Raw genomic sequence first — 21,955 nt, 5'->3', positions numbered from 1 at the left:
ACACTATGGCAAGTGTTACTATAATACAACACAGAAGAAATGTGAGGCTATATCTATTATACAGTAGCATATATATGTGGATATAGATATTATTGATAGCCACTCATTAAGTCAGACTTCTCACACCCCCCCACACACACAAAGAAACCTCCTCACATCAAATGGATAATCTGAATTCTTAAAAATGAGTGTTCAAAAATCTCAAAGAAACACATAGTTCCCCCATCAAAAAAGGACTTGACCCATTTGTCAAAATCCCTTGCAGAGTTCCACTTCTTTTCTAAGACCGAGTACATTAATCAAACGCAGAGCTTCAAAAAGGCTTCGTTTTGAGTGACCCAATAGACAAATAAATTGGCTGCCAATGGCTCCTTTGTAATTGAAGAGGGCCAGGCTGACCAAGGGGAGAAGACTAAATCAAAAACGGAACTGTTCAAGCAAAAGCAGCGTTTGGGGACCTGAAACAAACCAATACAGCCATCCCACACACTCTCATTTCCAAAAGTAAGGGTGAGCCAAGCACATGTGTGTTTATTCGCTAATAAGAAGATGCAAACATCCCACATCTGATTGATTTCTTATGTGCTACAACCATAAAAATGTTTGGGTCTGGAATACACGTTTGAGCGTTGAGCTCAAATGTGGCAGCTTATAAACCCGATCACACATCTTATACCTACGATCTGCAAGAACTGTTTCCCTTTGTAACAGTGAAACTCTGGAAGGTTTTCTTCTTTACTGCCAGGACAAATTGCTTAGGGCTTCTCACTTGAGTATGTGAAGAACTGTCCAGTTTTAATCTGCAGAGCTTTTAACTGGTGACTCAGTGAGGGATGATGTCATATGTTATCCTACAACGGCTGGTGTGGTTCCCTCTGTTTCTGTGGCCGACAGTACTCCCCAGTTTCCATCCTTTCGTCAGCTTCTTCCCAGCCAGCCCACAGGCAAACAACCTCCCCAGCCGTGGATGAAACAGGAAGTCTGACAGCTTGAGTCTGCAGTGGGACCCCTAGTGTTTTCCCACTCCATGTCCTGGCAGCATTCCCCAGAAGTACAAACACACACACACAGAGCTCCCATTGTTGCAGCCTTCTCCAGCCCACTGATCCTAATATGGAATGCAGCAGGAAACCCATGATTTCCTGACACTCGGCAAGCTGGAGGAAGCAAGGGAAAAACTCCATTAAAAAGCCCAGCTTTCCTCCATGTTAGATGTGAAGTGGAAAATGGGGAAGATTTAGCGAAATTCCACTGTGTCTTCAGCCAGGCTTGGAGAACAGGAGAGCAGAGTGAAACCCTCAGGCTGTTGAAATTTCTAGACTCCCAGGAAGCCCTTAGAATTTGGTGAAAAATGAGGATTCATAACTCAAACTGATGGGGGCAAGGGGCAGATGCTTTTAATCATTCTCCCCAGTGTATGTTACCTTTCTTGACCAGTATGGTAAGCAAGAGGGCACATGCCAGCCGCCTCGGACAAGTCTGCATGATCCGAGTTCCCCAAAGTAAGACAGAGTGACCTCAAGCCTGCGGCTCGCTTCATGGGCTTTGGGAGAAGCAGGAGAAGCAACGGCAGAGGCACAGTCACAGCAGCTGGAGCCGTGAGCATGAACTGCCAGGAGGGAAATGACAGCAGCTGCGGCTGCGGTGGCCGCGAGGAGAAGAAGATGCTGAAGTGCGTGGTGGTAGGGGACGGCGCCGTGGGGAAGACCTGCCTGCTCATGAGCTACGCCAACGACGCCTTCCCCGAGGAGTACGTGCCCACTGTGTTTGACCACTATGCAGGTAAGAAAAGCGGAAAACCTACCCCTGCATACGAGGTGAAGGAGGCGGGAGACCACAGCCCAGCTTCAGAGGGGCCTGGCTTATCTCTAATGTCAGTGCTGGGTCTGGGCCTGCCAGGAGCCAGGTAGCTGGGCACAGCAGACGACCAAGGTCTTTGCTGTTGTTGGGACAACTTGTATATCAGTGTTATGGTAACACTTTTCTCCAGTTAAACCGAATGAATAACGCTGGGGAAATACCCTGAACCGTCCTCTAAGCTTTGCGGCTAGAGATTTTACTTAACATTTGCCTGAAGATTCATCAACTTTCTTTAATGTGAACTTTTTAAAAGGTAGGGTAATTGTATCACAGTTCTTTAAAAAACAACAACGACACTAACCACACAACTGGTGAAAGAAGTGTTCTTGCCACTTCTCATATATTCACCACATGTCATTTATAAATGGAATGCTGAGATTAGTAACATTAGAACATTCATTTTTCTATAATAATTGGTGCTGTCCTGATGTACTTTCATTTTCCTGTAGAGGTAGATTGAAGAAAAAGTACTGAAAGATTTTAAGTATCTCTTAGGCAATCTGTATCTTGAATTAAAAGAGAAATTTTTAATCAATATGTTTTAAAGGTAAAGATAAAGATAAAAATAAAATTTTACTTATTTCAACATATGTCCCCAAAGCACAAAATATGGCATAAAAAATACTTTAAGATCTGACAGTTAAGATACTGTAGCCACAACTTAATTCTTTCGGGTATATTTTTTCGAGTGTTCTAAAGTTTGTTGTGTGATAGCTTATTTAAATTTTTCCATTTTGACTCTTATTTTTTCTCTTAATCTCCAAAACGAATCTTATTAAATTTCTTAAAAGCAAATTCATAAAATGCTTCAGGTTTACAATAGTCTAGATTTTATAACTTTTTTGAATATGATGATCTGCTTGCTCACTATGAGATCAGCTTGAGTTACCAGAGATTCGAGATTTTGTGAGAGGAAAATTTCTCTTCCTCACTTTAGCTTTGGGTCCAGAGCAGCGAAGGGGAAATGGCCCACAGGAAACCTGTGTGAGCGTTGGCTTTGCTGTGAGGTCATTTGAAATCCTTTCTGTAGGAAGCAGCTTCTTTTCCACAGCTAAACAATCACCTACGTCTCCGCCTACTACTACACGTACATGATTTACGACAACTATTACATAGCAGACAGGGAGAGAACCACAGTGAAAATAGTATCCACTTTCTAGCAGGTTTTTCTATATTTGTAGAAATCAAGAGCAAATTTGAACACTGGCTCTCTTAAGCTTTTCTGTGCCCAGAGAAGAACATTTTAATGAGAACAGAATGAAGAGAAGTACAGGTAGACTTTCACCCTGAGGGGGGGGGGGGGGGAAGTAATTGTAAAATTAGGTCTGCAACCTAATAAAATTATCGGGATCCTGACCTGTAAATATCTTAGCAAAAGTTATTTATTCTACACCCTCTTTCTGCCAGGATAGGGAACTGGCTGGTACCTAATTTCAAAAACTTTTAGATCAAAAATGGAACCCACAATCTACTAAAGGGAGAGGTTTCAGGTGCTTTTAAAAATTACATATCCCATCCCCAACTATTGGGTGAAGCAATTACAGTACAGTGTCAGGAAGAAAGAGGATAAAACCATCTTTAGAGATAAAGTTAGCCTATAAAAAACATTAGAGATCAAACAAAGGCTGGACCACCACTAGATTCCACTAAGATCAAATTGTTTTATGTTTCAGTTGTGTACATACTTGCTGTTATTTGAGCAACAAAGCATCTTAGATTTTGGCTATTCCTTGTTTTAGCTCTCAAGAAATCACAGCCACTGTACCCAAAGCAATACTTTGTACATAGTAGGCATTCCCAAACATTGTTACTTTGATTTACACTTTGTACTTTTTTTAAGTACACAGTCTTCTCATGCATTTGTAGTTAGGTTGTAAGGGAAATGAAGGTGTAAGCCACGTACATCTAGGAGCGCAATGAAGTGAACATTTCCATTTGTAGAGGGATCTTCTCCATCACGAAGACCCTAACTCTTTTTACCACCACGCTCCTCATACATGAACTGATTGAATATAAACCCTTACACAGTCACATGAGAATCTACAGTCAATTGTAAAAGAACTCATGCTCTCTTCTCCACGTGGAGAAATATCCAGTATCCAGTGCCTGGTCCTACTGGCTCATTCTGAAATGACAACCTGCAAATAGTTTACTGAGTCTTTGGAAAATTGCAGTCAAAGAATTTAGAAAAGTTCAAGTCAAAGAGAGCCTATCCCTTGAAGAAGATTTTTCCCTAATAGCTACCCATCCTAGGAAGGTAAAGATATAATAGTAAGGACGGAAATACTTAAGATAGTGAGCACAAGATAGTGAGCTCTGAAGCTGGACAGCCCTGTTCTAATACTGGCTCTGCCATTACTGTGTGGTCTTGAGCAAGTTGCTCAACTTCTCTGTGCCTCAGTTGTCATGAATTTTTTTAAGGGACAATAGAGGTATTAAGATCATGAGAACAAAATAAATTAATACACGTAGTTCTTAGAACAGCACCTTACACATGATAAGTATTAGGTAATAGTAGCTATTGTGATTAAGAATAGGGTCTCTTACATACAGAATGAATAAACAACAAGGTCCTAGTGTATAGCACAGGGAACTATATTTGATATCCTGTGATGAACCATAATGGAAAATAATATAAAAAATAATATACAGATAGATATATATGTATAACTGAATCACTTTGCTATATAGCAGAAATTAACACAACATTGTAAATCAACTATACTTCGATTAAAAAAAGAATAGGGTCTCTACAGTTGCACACAGCTATGAAAGGGAATTAAAATGTAATTAAAATATAAAGGCTACAGCAAGGAAAAATATAATTACAAGAGTATTCTTCAAATGGAGTAGGGTGTGATAGAGTGTGTGTATTGTCCTGATGATATAGTTATCGTGTTTACTGATAATTGATAAATATGTCTACATGGAGTAATAGTAGTGGGATATTCACTGGAGAGGAAATATTAGTTCTGCATGAGTGATTGTAGAAAAATCAACAACCAACTAGAAAAAAATGTTTTTAAGTTTTATAAATCTTGGTTATTTTCCCTCCCTCCTACCTATCAGAATCCAAACGTATATCTGCTCGATGCAGCTTTCCTTGATTCCCCAAGGAGAATTCCTTGCTCCATCTCCAACCCATCCCCAGAAATGTGTTAACATCGCTAGAACACAACTTGCACCATTGTATAGCAATTTATTTGTTTCCTTATTTCCCCAGTCCCACTGTACTATAAGCTCCTGAGGAAAAGGGTCATGTCTTGCCAAAACCAGTGTTCAATTCTCAGTCCTCATCTTACTTGATCTCTTGGAGGCTTTTCTTACGGTTTATACTCTCCTTCCTGAAACACTTTCTTTGCTCCTGGGATACCACATTCTCCTGGTTTTTATTCCCCTACTGGCAAATCTCTCTCCATGTCCTCTGCTGCTTTCTCCATCTCTTTCCCTACCACTATATATTGGCATACTTCAGTGTTCGGTCTCTCAGTCCCCTTCTCTATTTATGCTCATGCCCTGGTTGACAGTATCTAGTCTCATGGCTTTAAATATTATTTATACACTGATGACTCCAAAATGTATATCTCTACCACAAAAAAAAAAAAAAACCCTGACCCAGACTCATATATTCAACTGTCCATTTGGATATCTAATAGGCATCTCAAATTTAACCTGTCCAAAACAGAATTTTTTAATTGCCCCAATCTACTCCTCCCCTAGTGTTCCCCATAGAAGTATGTGACCACTGTCTTCCACCCAATTGCTCAGAACAAAAACTCTGGTATTACCCTTAACTCCTTTCTTCCTTTGACAATACTTCCCATCCCTCTCCATCCAAACCACTAGTTATTATCCCTTCCTACTACCAATCAGGTCAACATTCAAAATACATCTCAAATCTGATCAGTTCTCACCACCTCCAGTGTTTTCACTCTCATCCAAGCCACCATCATTTCTCATCCAAACTACTGTAATCACCTCCCAGTTCTCTGCTTCCAGTCTTATCCCGTATAGTTCAGTTCTTCACACTCCCGACAGAAGGACTATCCACAGCCCAAATCCACCAATCAAATCCCTTCGCCCTGAAGCCCCATCATTTATCACAGTCTACAAGGTACTTCATGACTTAGTCCCCATTATCTCTCCAACCTCCTCTCCTAACTCTCCGCTGTGCAGTATTTCTGCTCTCAGCCGTCTTCATATTCTTCAAACACACCAAACTCCTTCCTTCCTTGAAGATTTTGCATTTGCTCTTCCCCCAACCTTACCTTATTCCCCCGATCTTCCTCAGCTTCAATTGATCACATTGTTTAATGCATTCACACACACAAACACAAACACACATGCGTACAGTCACTCTTTAATTTTTATCCTGTTTCATCTTTCCTCATAAGGTTTAACACTACTTCACATTATATTTATTTGCTTACCATTTTTATCCTACACTGGGACGTAAACCCCATGCGGGCAAGGGCTTTGTCTTGTTCACTGCTCTATCTTCATCTTCTAAAACGGAACTCAACATCTAGTATGCTCTCAATAGATTGTTACTGAATTAATGAATTAATATGTTTTATGCATCTCTGTCCTTCCAGCGCATAGATAATTCCTGGCCCATTAAAACTTTGAGGAATAAATGAACAAGTTGTTGGTCCAACAGATGTCTCTTTAGGAATGAACATACAAAATATTTATTAAATGTATTATATTTTTGAACTAGTTTGCTTGTATTTTAAAGAATCATTTTATCTTTACCGGGATTATAATACAGCATAGAATTTTCTTGACCCAACCAGCCAATGTCACATCTACTGAATAATGTAACTATACAATGTATAAATTTCATTTGGAAACAGATGGGATGTACTCAAATTCCTCCATTTGCATTATATTCAAAAGCTTTGCTAAATTTTGAGTGGCTCACTCGTTTATAGTTCTTCATAAAAACGCATGTTCCAGAGTAACCCCAAGTTCAACTATGGGCTAGGTCTAAAAATTGGGGGCAGTAGAAGGAAGATAAAAACTGTCACTGATGCTTTTTACAAGTATGCCTGAGAAACATCTCCGGGCACTTCTTCCTACTCCCTTCCAGGGATGACTCAAGATGTCCCAACAACCTTTAGAGATTTCACAGCTTACCATGGAACAACCATCATGTCTTCTCCCATCCTGTCTTCATCTTATCTTTAGCTTTGAGTTTTGTGGCAGACATCTCACTGATAAATTAGTATCAATTAATGTTTCACACGACATATGACATAAGGATAACACTTCCATTTCTAGTTTAGTTAGATTGTATGTTGAGGTAGGTAGTGTGCATGGTTTGTCTGTTTATGTGCATGGCTGCGTAAAATAATCCCATTCAAGTTGAAGCCTGTGCATGACGTACCTCATTCACCATTACCATCATCCTCTGTATAAGAATCGGTCGTGTCTATGGCTCCTTCTTCTAAGAAAACCACCTGTATTTAAAAACTTAGTTAAGTCACTATTTGCAAACCCAGGCTGCCTATGCAGGAAATTAACACAATTTGTGGAAAGGGGGGGGAAAAAATCTAGTTGCTCTATCAGCTGAGTGAGGTGTAAAAGCAGTTGTTTTCACAGAGAGCTGAAAGTCAATTCTAAACTTTTTCCACCTAATTAAATGATGATTAGTCCAATGTAGACTCCATCATAACACTAATGACCAGAGCAAGGGGGAAACTATGTCCAATCCACAAGGGAAAAAATAACATAAAATAATAGTGAATAAAAACAAAGCCCCAGGCTTATAAAGTGTTATGACATAGTTCTGCCCATTTGGGAATATTTACTCAGGAGTTTCTCTTTTGTTCTTTCTAAAGACACCCAAGAGTCTCTGGAGAATGGATGAGATTCATTTTTGTAAGCCAAAAGAAAACCTGAAACACCTCTCATGGGTCTATGAAATAAATCACCAGGTTTTTAACCTTAGGCAAAAATATAAAGGAAGTACGTGAAAGAGGAGAAAAGAATGGGCCAGTTGACTTGCTCTGTTCCTTCTAAATGCCATGATGCTCAAAAACCCAATGTCTTGTAGGTATTCAACCCTCCAATATCTCTTTTTGAGGCAGTGTGATGCGTGTCTGATACTTTTTTTGGACTCTTGGAGGCCATATCAAAGGTGCAGTAACAGGAATTGTATAGACAGTTCCTTCCACAGTCTACTGTGATACCTATGAGCACGAGCACATTCAGAGGCTCCAGGGGTGGAAATTACACTCAGAACGCCAGAGCGTACTGCAGAGAGGTAAACTGTGAGCTTCATCTCTTAGGAGTAAGAAAGAATAGAAGAGGGAAAAAGAAAATTAAGTATCTGTGACCAGAGTGACCCAAGAAAAATCATGCTCCCAGGATTAGAAACTGCATCTGCAGTTCATAACCCTCCTGCATTCCAGCTTTATCTGGCAACAAACCAAGGCCTGTGACCGATTCAGGTTTCGGTGGACAGACTCCCTGTGACCAAGACTTTTAGTTCCACAAGGCCTGGCTCCTTTCACTGTCTAAGCTAGGAAATCCTTCATAAATTTTACTACCTAACTGCGCAACAATGTTGGGCTTCAGGTAAACAGTACTTTATTTCCAGGATAACGTTTTCAGAATCTGCCATCACTAACTCTTCTTTTGGGGCAAAGAGCAAAGTTGGCTCAGAGATGGCTCAGTATATTGGACATCTTTGTTTTTGGATCTAGTTGGCCTGTTCTACAAAGGCAACATGAAGGTGGGCAACTAACATGAGGCAACTAACTTAAAGGACAGGTAGGAAAACTCAACAGAAATTATCTCCCTCACCAATCCTGAGCACAAAATCACAAGCATCAACAGAGGCCCTACCCTCTGTGTAAGGACACAGGTTCTGATAAGGCTGAAAATGTACTTTCCCACAAACAAAAATCCATGCCACCCCTTGGGTGAGTTAGCAGAATCCAAACAGTTAATTTTCCGGGTATAACTCAGTCAGGATTAATTCCACCATGAATTCATTAGGGACCCACTGTGAATCACAGAGTGGCTTGGGATCGTTCCTGAATACTCTGAAGTCCACCAACTTTTTGGATATGCCTAATTTTCACAAGACAAAAGGACCCGACTCATGTGTATTCATTCAGCATTTTGTAATGGTTCACAATACAGCTTTTATTTATGATGTTCTTCATTTGCAGTCTCAGTGTGAATTTCATTACGGCCACATGTGATCCTACAAGCAGTGTGGTAGTATTTAATGACAAAACTCAAACACCACTAGAATATGTACTAACAACAATAACAATAGCTCCACAGTTACAAAGTTCTTGCTATGAACATATTTGAGATATTTCATACATCGATTCATGTCCTCACAATGACACTATAAGGTGTTACTATTTTCCTAATTTTGACTGATGAGGAAACCAAGTTGCAAAGTTATTAACCAATTTGCCCAAGGTTAAATAACCTGTAATGGAGTAAGTGGAGGCCACGAAACAGTAAATAAATAATGTAAGCAGTGTGTAGGTTTATAGCTAAGAAATTAATCAAAAAGCCACCGTTAGTTAGGGCAGGGGTCCCCAACCCCCGGGCCATGGACCAGTACCGGTCTGAGGCCTATTAGGAAACAGCCCACACAGCAAGAGCAGGCGAGCAAGCAAAGCTTCACCTGTACTTACAGCCGCTCCCCATCACTCATGTTACCGCCTGAGCTCCGCCTCCTGTCAGCATTATGGTGAGTTGTATAAGTATTTCATTATATATTACAATGTAATAATAATAGAAATAAAGTGCACAATAAATGTAATGAGCGTGAATCATCCTGAAACCATCCCCCACCCTGGTCCGTGGAAAAATTGTCTTCCACGAAACCGGTCCCCAGTGCCAAAAAGGTTGGGGACCACTGAGTTAGGGTATGCTAACCTGCTATAACAAACAAACCTAAACATGTAAGGGATTAACACCACGACAGGATGTTCCTTGCTAATTTATGTTCCTGAATATGTATTCAAGTTAGTGGGGCTGCTTTCCTCCATTTAGTCATTTAGGGACCCAGGTTCTTTGCATCTTGTGACACTGCCATCCCTTAAGATCTCATAGTTGCCCACATCCAACCAGACTAATGAGAAAGAGCGTGGAGAAACCTGAACGGAAAGTTTTATGGGCCAGGCCTGGAAGTGACGGACATCATTTCCAGTCAAACTTCAGAGGAGATAACTTAGTCACGAGGCCACACCTCGGTCTAAGGGAAGCTGGGAAATAAAACCACCTACATGCCCAGAAGAGGGAAGGACAGATTTTAATGGAAACTAGCCATCTTTGTTTGTGTCAGACTCTGTAGCCACCAAATATCCCTGCACACTTTTTCCCACAGGTAAAACAAACTTTTTCCCAAGAGGGACCGCCCAGAGCCCCAGTCTTTCACTGAAACAGGTTAAAGTCCAGCCATGCAAGTAATGCCTGGTCCTTTCCATTTGATGGAGACATGGCTCCTTGTGGTCCAGTAGAAGACTCATTATCTCCTCCATATATACAATCACCCCTTAGACAATGATAGAACAGGGATGGAATAACCAAAATATCTAAACCCCCTTTCAGAAAAGTAAAGAATAGGAGAGACATAGCAATAACAGAATCCTGATGGCAAATGTTAGACAGACTTCCTGCCCTAGCAGTGGGGGAAGTTTCTTGAATTGACCCTTATGCTGTTCTCTGGGAGGAATTTCTTCATCCATTATTCTCAACTTCCCCTGGCTTGGGTCTCTGGGGAGTTCTTCTTCCTCATCCATTTTCCACCATGACACACATCTGAATCAGGCCTCAGGGACTCTGTCTTTCTCAGGAGCTGCACAAATTTCATAGCCTGCTTCTGGCTTGTCCAGTTTCGAGACTCACGTGTTGTTTTACAGTCAGAAGACTATTTAGTACAAGCTTGGAGTTTCTTTGGAAATACAGTTCTCTCAAAAATGTACTAGGCTTCTGGTAAGTTCCATGTACCAGTAGCCACATCCAAGACCAAAGAATCTCTTTCCTAGACATGCTTCTTAAAAATACTTTATTTGTCTGCTTCATCTAGCCAGTGCCTTTTGCTCTCAAATTAACACTAGCTACGTAGAGGCTGTATGAAGCAAAAGACTTAAATGGGAAGGGAACACCCTGGCTCTTCTCTTTGACACAGAGCTGGTTCCCTGTTTTAACAGAGAAATGGGCATTTGTTGCTCAAATCCTTATTTAATTGTATCTTCTTTGGGGAAATACAAAAATAATCAATTTTCCAACTATTAATTAAGGACATTAATATTTGTGTTCTATCAATCTCTGCTTAAACACAACCAAATGAACTCTTTTCTTTCTTGTAACACCTAGTTAAACACAGGAATAATTAATATACTCTAATATTCTGACTTTTCCCAATCTTTTCTTTGAGCGTAATAGACTCAGTCAGAACTAGGTTTACCTTCCAGGTTTCACAGACAATAGTTTTACAAATGTTTTGCCATGGTATAACGTGGATCTTCATCTTTCTAGTCTGTTCTGTTTTCTTACTACCTGCCACTTAACAGTTAAGCTAACAGCACACTTTTTTTGGAATTTTGTAATGATGGCACCACACTAGATAAGCTAGGATGCTAGAACAAATAGACTCAAATCTATAATGATTGAAACTGTTAGAATTCTATTTTTCTTTCTGCTCAGAGAACAGACCTGGGCAAGTGCTCAGGTGGTACTACTCCATGTAATCATCCAAGGGTCTACGTTTTTCCATCTCGTGACTCTGCTGTTGGGTAGGACTTTGTAGTGTTCTATATCTAGACAGGAGAAGATGAGAGGATATGGAGGGCAAGGAGTAGTGGTCGGGGCCAGGTCCACAAGTGGCAGGCATGAGTTCTGTTCACATTTCTTTGGAGAGAAGTTAAACCCTAGGCCATACATTATTGTAAGAGAGGTTAGCTATATTCCCAAAGAAAGCGTGAACAGAGTTTAAAGGACTCTTAGTAATCATCATCACACTCACTAAGTCCAAATTTCTTACATCAAATACAATAGACTCATGAACAATGTAAATTGCCCTACATACCATATTTAATTAGACATTTATTCAACTACAAATGATATACCTGTATTTCCCAAATTTGCCTGGTCATCAGATAAACCTGCTTGTCAAAAAGGCAGGTTCTGTAACTTGGTGCAGCCACTATGGAAACCAGTATGGAGATTCTTTAAAAAACTAAATATAGAGCTACCATATGATCCAGCAATCCCACTAATAGGCATATATCTGGAAAAGATGAAAACACTAATTCAAAAAGATACATGCACCCCAATGTTTATAGCAGCACTATTTATGATAGCCAAAACATGGGAACCACCCAAATGCCCATCAACAGATGATTGGTTTAAAAAGATGTAGAGTATATATATATATAATATATCTATATCTATATCTATCTAGATATAGATATAGATATAGATATAATATATATATAATATATATAATGGAATATTACTCAGCCATAAAAAGGAATGAAATATTGTCATTAGCAGCAACATGGATGGACCTAGAGAATAACATACTAAGTGAAGTAAGACAGACAGAGAAAGACAAATATTATATAATATTACTTATGTAGGGAATCTAAAAAATAATACAAATGAATCTATACCCAAAATAAGAATAGACTCACAGACATAGAAAACAAACATATGGTTACCAAAGGGGAAAGGCAGTGGGGGAGGGATAAATTAGAAGTATGGGATTAACAGACATACACTACTATACATAAAATATATAAGCAACAAGAATTTACTGTATAACACAGGGAACAATATTCAAGATCTTGTGATAACATATAATGGAAAATAATCTGAATATACATATATGTATAAATAATCTGAATACATTGTAATCTGTATAAATATCTGAGTATATTCCATTATATTTCAACTTTAAAAAGGAAAACTATACTTCAATTTAGAAAAGGAAAAAATGCAGATTCTTTGGTCCACACCAGAGCTTCTATACCAGACCCACTAAGAGAAAGAGCTGTAAATATACATTTCAACAAGCATCCTAGGCATTTCTTATTAGGTGGACCTATGAAATGACCATTTGGCAGTTCAAAACCATTTGGATATCATAAGTTCATATAGTTCAATCTAATGTAATTTAGAAAGTTCAGAAAACCCTTCTTTATGCAATCAAGATGCCTAGAAATCAAGTTAAGAAGAACGATTCTATAAACAACCATCAATCAGTAAAAAGCAAGTTAAAAATAGATATGTGTAGGGCTTCCTGGTGGCGCAGTGGTTGAGAATCTGCCTGCCAATGCAGGGGACACGGGTTCGAGCCCTGGTCTGGGAAGATCCCACATGCTGCGGAGCAACTAGGCCCGTGAGCCACAACTACTGAACCTGCGCGTCTGGAGCCTGTGCCCCGCAACGAGAGAGGCCGCGACAGTGAGAGGCCCGCGCACCGCGATGAAGAGTGGCCCTCGCTTGCCGCAACTAGAGAAAGCCCTCGCACAGAAACGAAGACCCAACACGGCCAAAAATAAATAAATAAACGAATGTGGGGTTTAAAAAAAAAAAAAAAAAAAAGATATGTATATATATAATTCCTTGACCTGGTAGTTTCTAACAGGAGAAATTGTTTAAGACAGAAGAGGCCTTTAGAGCCTCTCAGAAACAGCTAGTAAATTCATAAATGAGAAACCAGAGTGCTTTTTAAAAAGATCTGTGCCCATGGCTGGGACATAGAGAGACCCTGGAAGAAAGAAAATCCACAAGGCTGAGAATCAGGAAATGTTGGGAGAGGGCTGGTGCCTCGGAGGGAAGGGAAAAGCCTCGGAGACTCAGAACAGGGAAGAGTGGGAGTTGTAAAACAGAGTGGAAAGGAGATTAATTAGGCAAACTTGGGTGCACCAAGCACCAGCAGATGGGAGCAAAGCCTCAGGCACGATCGGCAAAGCTGCACATTGTTCATCGCTGTTCACTGAGCCTGCTGTCAGCAAAACGGTAATCAGCATGACCGTGAGACCTTCGGAGGGGTCACTGAGGAAAACTTAGAGAACACCTACTCTCATGGGAAGAAACAAAGGAGTCTTAAAAGATAAGAAAGAGGCTGGGACCCTTGGGGTGGTTTGGGTGCAGCTGTGTCCTGGATGCCGCTCTTGCTCTTCCGTATCCACCCAGCCCTATGATTGTGAAATGAACATAAACATCTGTTTCCCCTCTGCAGATCTCTCTGTTCTTCTTCACACTTTGACCTAACATTTGGAGAAAAGGAGGAAAAAAAAAACAAAAATGGAAAGTTGCCTCAAATTCTATTCTCAGAGTCCAAAAAAGCTTCTACTTAGGCTAGAATCTGGTTCCTGAAACAGACAGGACATAAATTCTGGGAGAGGCAGAAATTTTGTAACTGGGATTTAGGCACCCTTATCTGGACAACCAATTGGACCAGCACTCCTGCTAGTGGGGACCAGGCCTTTGGAGTCTCTCAAGCTGTTTTAATACAGATGAGTCAGTCAGGCCTCAGAATGTGATTCAACTTGCCAACAAGAGAGAAACAATTCCCCCTGTGTGGTCTGAGCAGAATGTATCATAATGAAAAAATTGCTTCCTGATCCTTTTGGAGTAATGTTTATAGTTTATTAATAAAATAGTAAGTAAGTAATATTAATTAGCTAAGTATTTAATATGCACCGAGCCCTGTGTTACTTTGCTATCTTCTTTGAGCCTCATATTATCTCTGCTGGTAAGTATCTTCATTTAACAGGAGAGAAAATTGGAAGTCAGAGAAGTAATCAGTCCAATGTCACAGGACCAGGAAGTGACAGAATTGGGATTAAAATCTGTCAGCTCAAATGTTACCTCCTCAGGAGGCCAAACCAAACCACCCTGATTAAATTGGCCACCCTTTCAAAACCTGTTTATTTTCTCTATAGTTATTATCCGATCTGTTTATTCACTTGTCCATTGCTTGCCTCACTCTAGAATGTGCACTTCATGAAGGCAAGGTTCTTTCTGTCTCATTTATTCTTATGTCTCCAATGCCTGGAATTAGCCTACAACACAACAGACACCCAGAAATGTCTACTGAATGACTGAGTGAATGAATGACATCCAAGAGTCCCACAGTTTTAACCACTGCTCTACACTGAAGTTAGTACCCCATGTAAACAGGATAATTTTCTATGTTGAAATTTGATCCTCCAACATCCTAAAAGTATATGTCCTAAGCATCATGAGCATACATTCAAAAGTAGTGTATTGGCTTTGTTTAAAAGTTGTAAAACAATTTTATTCTTCTAGGAAAAGAAATTTCAAAAGCTTTTGCTTCCAGCCAAATTTCAAACTTGTGAGTTGAGTGATTTCACTACGCAAAAACTGTTTTCCTAATGATATTAAGGATTTGTTTTATCTGTTTTTTGGATGCTATATCCTAGAGGCAAAAAGAAACATTTAATTCCCTAAAGTATGTACTGTATAACTTTTTTTCAAGTAACTACATTAATAATGAGAAAAACAATAAGTCAATAATCTCCTTAATGTATGCTAGGTGCAAACTTTCTAAAAATCGTGAATGAGGTTTGTAAAATGCAACCATTCATTTGCTAGAAAGCATACTAATTTTCAGCCAGTAGGAAATGTAGTGAACATATATATAAATAATTGGGCACTTTATACCTGTTATAAGAGGAGTTATTAGGAGAAAAATGGCTATACTCTCTCTCCTCAAGCCTCCTCTCTGCTCATATTGGATAAGCTTGCACTATAAGCCTTAAGAGCTTCTTTCCTCAACTAAAATGAATTTCATATGACATTTACAATAGTTCAAGCTGCTAAATAAGAGCTTTAAGAATTTTCAATAGTAAACATGTTTTTAACCGAACTTTTCACAAGAGACAGAGAGTGAATGTTAAATCTTAAGTGTCAATATTAGGCATAAACTTTGCCGTAGAGGTTGTACTCTGTTTATTTCGTTCACTTACCCTCCTAATAACTCTCCCTACCAAGTCCTTCCCTTTAGATAAACTGAATCTCTCAGGCTGTAGATAAAAGCCATTTCCTCTCAAGTTAGCGAAGATGGAGAAATCCTCATCGTCATCCTCAGAATTATGGCTTTTAACGTATTTGAAAACCAAGGAAATTTTCATCCGTATCGTCCTCAGACAATATACCCAGATCTTTCCAACTCCCTTCATAGATATTTGACCTATTCTTTCCCCATTTTTAATGGGCAACTTCTCATGAATTCCTTTCAACTTTCATTTCAGATCTGTGGGCAGCACACAGTAAGTAGCTTTTGTAATTTTTTGGTAGTAATGGATGTCTCGTCAACATGGTTAGGTGCAGTCCTAACAGGATGTAGAAATCTAGACTAAATAATCTTTTTGATCACCTCTATCTTTGTTTTTGTTTTATCTTTTTGTTTGTTTGTTTTGTTTTTTTCTATATTTTGGCCTCACCGCAAGGCATGCAGGATCTTAGTTCCCCAAATGGGGATTGAACCGGCACCCCCTGCAGTGGAAGCGCGGTGTCTTTACCACTAGACTGCCAGGGAAGTCCCTATCTTTGTTTGTCTGGGTTTTTTTTTCCTTGTTATTAGGGAAATAATGTGTCCTTAGGTTGACACATTCTTTGGTATTGTAGGAGACATTTTTGTCCCTGTGGACCATAGATCACTGTATTTTATAGCACTGGATACTCTATCATTGTAACAGATATGTTACTCTTACTAGGATTTAGTATGTAGCATATTACAAGTCACCCTGAGGTATTTTTAGGCTTCATTCACTTTCTACCAGTGAACACATTAAAAGCTTTTTTAGGGTAGTGTACATCAGACAAACATCCTATTTAAAAACCTCACCAATTACCACAGATTGAACTCCAGTTTCACAAAAGACATTCTGTTCCAGGGTAATCTAGATTTTTCTGGACACGGGAAGAAATCTTAAGCTCTGAGCTATAAGCAAACCCTGAAGTACCTACAAGAGATCATGAGTTATTTTGGACCCTACCACATCATCAATTAATCTTACTTCACATTGTGTTTATTTATATATGTGGGTCCTCAAGTGATTTCCAAAATTTCTACTGATATCCAAGTGTGGGAGCTTATGATGGTGGGGAGGAGTGAAAGGGGGTTGGGAATTAGATTAATAGATGCATAACTTTCAAAGCATCCACACAACATTTGGAAAAACACATTTTATTTGTGTTCAATGTCACAAGGAGCTGGTAAACCCATCATTGTTTTCTTATCTGATATCACTGCTTCAGCTTCCCTATCTTTTACCATGTCACCAACAGTTTAGAAGCCTGTTCCTGTGAAATGAGGAAGAGAATTTCTATTCCATTGACAGAGACACTTAGCTCTACTTTTACAGCCAACATCTGGTTACTCCCACAAACCCTGAAAATCACTCAAAGCCTAGAGAAAAAGAGCACCAGGTAAAGCACTTTGAAGATGAGAAGGATCAACCCACAGAATGATCCATTTGTCCACTAAAAATTGTTAGCATTATTCTATTTCTTTGTAAATGGGCATCAACAACCTTTGAACAAAGTAACTGAAAATGGTGACTTTAGAGGACTTAATGCACATTTTATTTCTTTTCGTGGTTCTTAAAATCAATCATCATCTATTGAAAGATATATGACATACTCAAGAAAGAGCCTCATAGAGATTGTTTTTGTTCTTATTTAGTCTCTTCATATTCTCCTACTTTTTTTTAAAAGACCCTAAACTTTCTTTGGTATGTGCGTTAAAAGTTTTTCCTCCCCCTCTGAAGTACCTCCATCTGGCGAATTCTACAGGAAAGAGAATGCACATCTTCTAAGAGAAAGGCAGTGGTATATTAACTTGACAAGCAGCTCCTGATAAGCCAAACTTCATGCTAATACTATTTAAATTTTATCCTTTATTAAGGAAAAAATACTTAAGAAATATTTAAATGGTATATGTGATAATCATAGAAATTCAGTTATGGAAATTACACCATGATGCAAAAGGAATGAGGAAGAGCTGTGTATTTCTTCCTTGGTGAATTAATCAGTGATTCAGAAGGAATAATGCCAAATCTACCCCTGAGCAATGTCTGAAATCTATGGAAAGAGAAAATTAAGTAAAATTTTTCTCTGTGATTCTTCAACGACAGGGTTCTTTCAGCCCCAAATCCTTGGTAATTTTTCCACTAGGACCCATTAGGATCCTTTATACAGTGATCCTCCTCTATTAATCTCCAAGTTTCTCCTTTTTTTCTCATTTTAACATCAAGTCACAGAGACAAGAAGACTCTTGATTCTAGGGATGAAGACTAGCACAGGAAACTCCTACTCCCTGGAATCCCTGACTAGGTAACTCGATCTCACTCTCCAAGAGAGGTGCTGTTTGAAAACAGGACCCACCTGGAGTCCTGTTCCATTAGATATGAGTAGGCACGTAGCGTGAGCGAGCTGGATGATCTTAGCAAAGATCCAAATGTTCTTGAATTATAGAAGATTGTGGTTTTAACTTGACTTCCCAAACGCCTTCTTTCTTTATACACATTATTGCTCAATGGCTAAAGCTGTAGAAATTCAAACAGCAGAACTAGAATTTTTTACTAAAGAATCTGGCATTATGCCGTATCTCTAAATATTTATATTGTTGTGCTCAGTCTCTTGAGGCAATAAGATCCCCAAAGCTTTCCTACTCCTCCTCCTCTGTTGTCTCGCAGCTGTATGAATACCTCCCATAAAATAGCTGCTTTTCACTGTTTATAATAGCTAAGAAATGGAAGCAACCTAAATGTCCATCGACAGATGAATGGATAAAGAAGATGTGGTACAATGGAATAGTACTCAGCCATAAAAAAAGAATGAAATAATGCCATTTGCAGCAACATGGATGGACCTAGAGATTATCATATTAAGTGAAGTCAGAAAGAGAAAGATAGATACCATATGATATCACTTATATGTGGAATCTTAAAAAAATGATACAAATGAATTTATGTACAAAGCAGAATTAGACTCACAGACACAGAAAACAAATTTATGGTTACCAAAGGGGAAAGAGGTGAGACAGGGATAAATTAGGAGATTGGGATTAACATCTACACACTACTATATATAAAATAGATAAACAACAAGGTCCTGCTGTATGGCACAGGGAACCAGGGAACTATACTCCATATCTTGTAATAATCCAGAAGGGAAAAGAATCTGAAAAGAATATATATATATATATATATATATATATATATATATATATATATATATATATATATATATATATGAATTACTTTGCTGTACACCAGAAAGTAAAGCAACATTGTAAATCAACTATACTTCAATTACAACTTTAATTTTTAAAACAGCTGCTTTTATCCCCTTCTGCCAGGCTGCTCCTCCTAGTGAGGCAAACCTCTATCCCCCTATCACACTTGGGCATATAGTAAGTACTAGGTCATAAGCGCTGATTTTGTTTCCAACACCAGAGAATGGTGATAAAGGATGTAGCACCAGTGTCAGGAACACAAACTGATGCCCCAGGGATGAAAATTGCATTATATTATACATCTCTCATGGACATGCCTAAAGAGATCATCTTAAACTTCAAAATGAGGGATTTAGACTAGACAGGTTCAAATATGACATTGTTGTACGACTTCCAAAGTAATTTTGGCATCTTCCCCGTCAAAGAATCTGAGATTATTTCACTGTGAATGAACCCACTTCATAAAGGGAGCAGCCTGATGTTGTGTTGGGTCAGAAGGTCCAGAGAACAAAGGCAAAGAAATGCAGCTACTTTAAAAGATGTTTTATTTCTTGCTCACCTCACCTCTGTATATCTGGAGAACACAAAGGAGGTAGGGAGAGGAGAAGGAAGGATGTAGACTAGCTCCTCCTGCTCTGAGCTCATCTATCATTGTTGAATGACAAGTGACAAGAATGAAGAAGAGTAGAACTTAGGGCTTGTGGGTAGATGAGTGGACCTTAGGTTTGATTCTCACAGAATTCACAGCTAAAAGCTATTTGTGAAGATTCCATCTTGGAGGCACTTCCAGGTCTTATTCACGCTGTTGGGTATAGTGAAAATAGGAAATTCTGGTGAGCCATCTGGACTATTGCTAGAGCAGGACCTATCAGTGTAAGGAAGAGATCCTATAGTCCTGTTGTTTCTAAGGCCCCACTGCATCTTCTCTGTGCAGAACTCCCAGCATTGACAGATGCTCTTCCTCAGTGTTACAGATCATCTCCAACCAAGTTCTGCATTTACGCATGACATTTTTAACAGCGGCCTTACTCTGCTATCATCCTAAGTGATCAATGAAGTGCACAGAAAAGGGACGGAAGGGTGGGGACATTCAATGAGTTGCTTATTGCCCAAAAGCCTCATTCTATCACGCCCAGATCAGAGTCTTCCTCGCAAGAAGGTTACTATCTGCAGAGTTTCATAGGAAAGTTGTGAGATATTCATAAAAGGTAACTTCTATACCTATTTTATCAGCTCAGTGCTGGCAGTAATGGTTTCGATATGAGCATTCTAATCTTTAATTTCATGGACACCTCTGGAAGACTAAAACAAGTGCCAGCCAATTCACTGTTGATCTTGACTGTGTGTGTTTGAAAGAGATACAGAGAGACAGAGACAGAGAAGCCCCAACTCTCTTGGTAGAAAAAAAAGAAAGAAAGATATATATTGATATACTCCTCAGGTATGGCCCTTATACAACTCTGCTTTTCCAGATTAGTGTTCAATCTCATCCCTACAAGATGACTTCAACATGCTTTATTTGTTTTTAAGAAAAAAGGGTCTTATCCATAAAAGCCCTTTAAAAGTTTCTATAATCTCACTGCATAGTCCAATTTTTCTCTACCCTGAGAGTCTCTAAAAATACTTGTTAAGCAAATTATTACCACTATAACTCTCTCCAACATGTAATTTTACATTGAAACAAGGTATCTAGGAAGTAATCTGTCTTCTTGATAACACAATATTATAGAGGTACCTAGGCAACTAATCTGTATTAGCCAAACATCCTCAACAAATTATAAATTATATAATGTACATGAAAGCATTTTGTGTGCTGGAAAACACTATCAAATGTTATTGTTGCTGATTAGTAATAAATCACTTTATTTATTAAACACTCCATGAGTGTAGAATGACATAAAATGTAATTAGACACAAAGTACAGCAAAAGCATGAAAAAGGAACACATCCTCTTTCCCCAGGACTGCATCTCTAAGAATGCAGTTGACCCTTATTTGTTCCTTCACACATGCATAAGCCATATGGATGCATGAGTGCCAGAAATAGGGCTCAGAACCAGAGGTCTCTGCTTTGCGCCCTGTAACTCGTGCACACAGCCTGCTGGTTCCTTTTATGGGTGGAAATGTCTCAGAACTGTTGGTATTATCTCAGCAGCAGGTGTGGGGAGGGGGTGGTCTCCATAGCCCAGATCACCCAGCTGCAGTACCAGAAGAACTGTTTCTAACCAAGCATGTAAATCCATTCTTATGACCTTAAAAAGACTCACAATAAGAACATTTGGATATTAAAACACTCTATTCTAAAGACATAATTGTAATTGTACTGTTTACTGTTGATAATATACCTCAAACAATTTATTGCCTAGTGAAAAATCAGGGCCTACTTCATATCAAATTCACAGAGTAGTTAATAAGCGCAATTAGTCCCTACTGGGATAGATCCAGAAGTTTGCTGTTTGGAAGATTTTGTTTGTATTTTTCCTGACTTCCCGAGCATTCTCTGACTTCTGAAGTTAATGCTCACCCTTATCCCACACCCCCACCCTGGGGACCCCTCGCTAACTCCCAGGCTTGTTCCTCAGCTCCTCAACCCCATCACAATTTTGGAAGTGACTGAGGTCAATCTTCAAGGAAAAGCATTTTTTCCAATTGCATCCAACTATCACTTAACCTCCATCATTTATACAACTATCATTTATACATTTTTAAGCTATAGTTGGGGGTTGATGGAGGAGAAAAATTTATCCTTGGAGCAATATAAATTACCTCTAGCTTTCCAGGAGAGGGTTGTATTTGCCACCAAAGAAAAGAAGATAAATAATTAACTTGTAATAATCTCATCCCT

General features: G+C 39.1%; 1 protein-coding gene across 1 annotated transcript in view; it reads left to right on the top strand.

Annotated features, from left to right (window-relative positions):
* The first annotated feature begins 1,078 nt into the window (after positions 1–1,078).
* The window catches only part of RHOJ (ras homolog family member J), an 81,616-nt gene continuing 60,739 nt past the window's right edge, over positions 1,079–21,955 (top strand). The window contains exon 1 of the mRNA XM_068544368.1: positions 1,079–1,782. Within this exon, the coding sequence (XP_068400469.1) occupies positions 1,539–1,782 (244 nt within the window). The 5' untranslated portion in view covers positions 1,079–1,538. The remainder of the gene's footprint in view (positions 1,783–21,955) is intronic.

Source organism: Eschrichtius robustus, chromosome 1 (genome assembly GCF_028021215.1).
Source record: "Eschrichtius robustus isolate mEscRob2 chromosome 1, mEscRob2.pri, whole genome shotgun sequence".
Classification (NCBI taxonomy): domain Eukaryota; kingdom Metazoa; phylum Chordata; class Mammalia; order Artiodactyla; family Eschrichtiidae; genus Eschrichtius; species Eschrichtius robustus.
The sequence above is the reverse complement of the archived record's forward strand: the minus strand, read 5'-3'. Positions and strand labels throughout refer to the sequence as shown.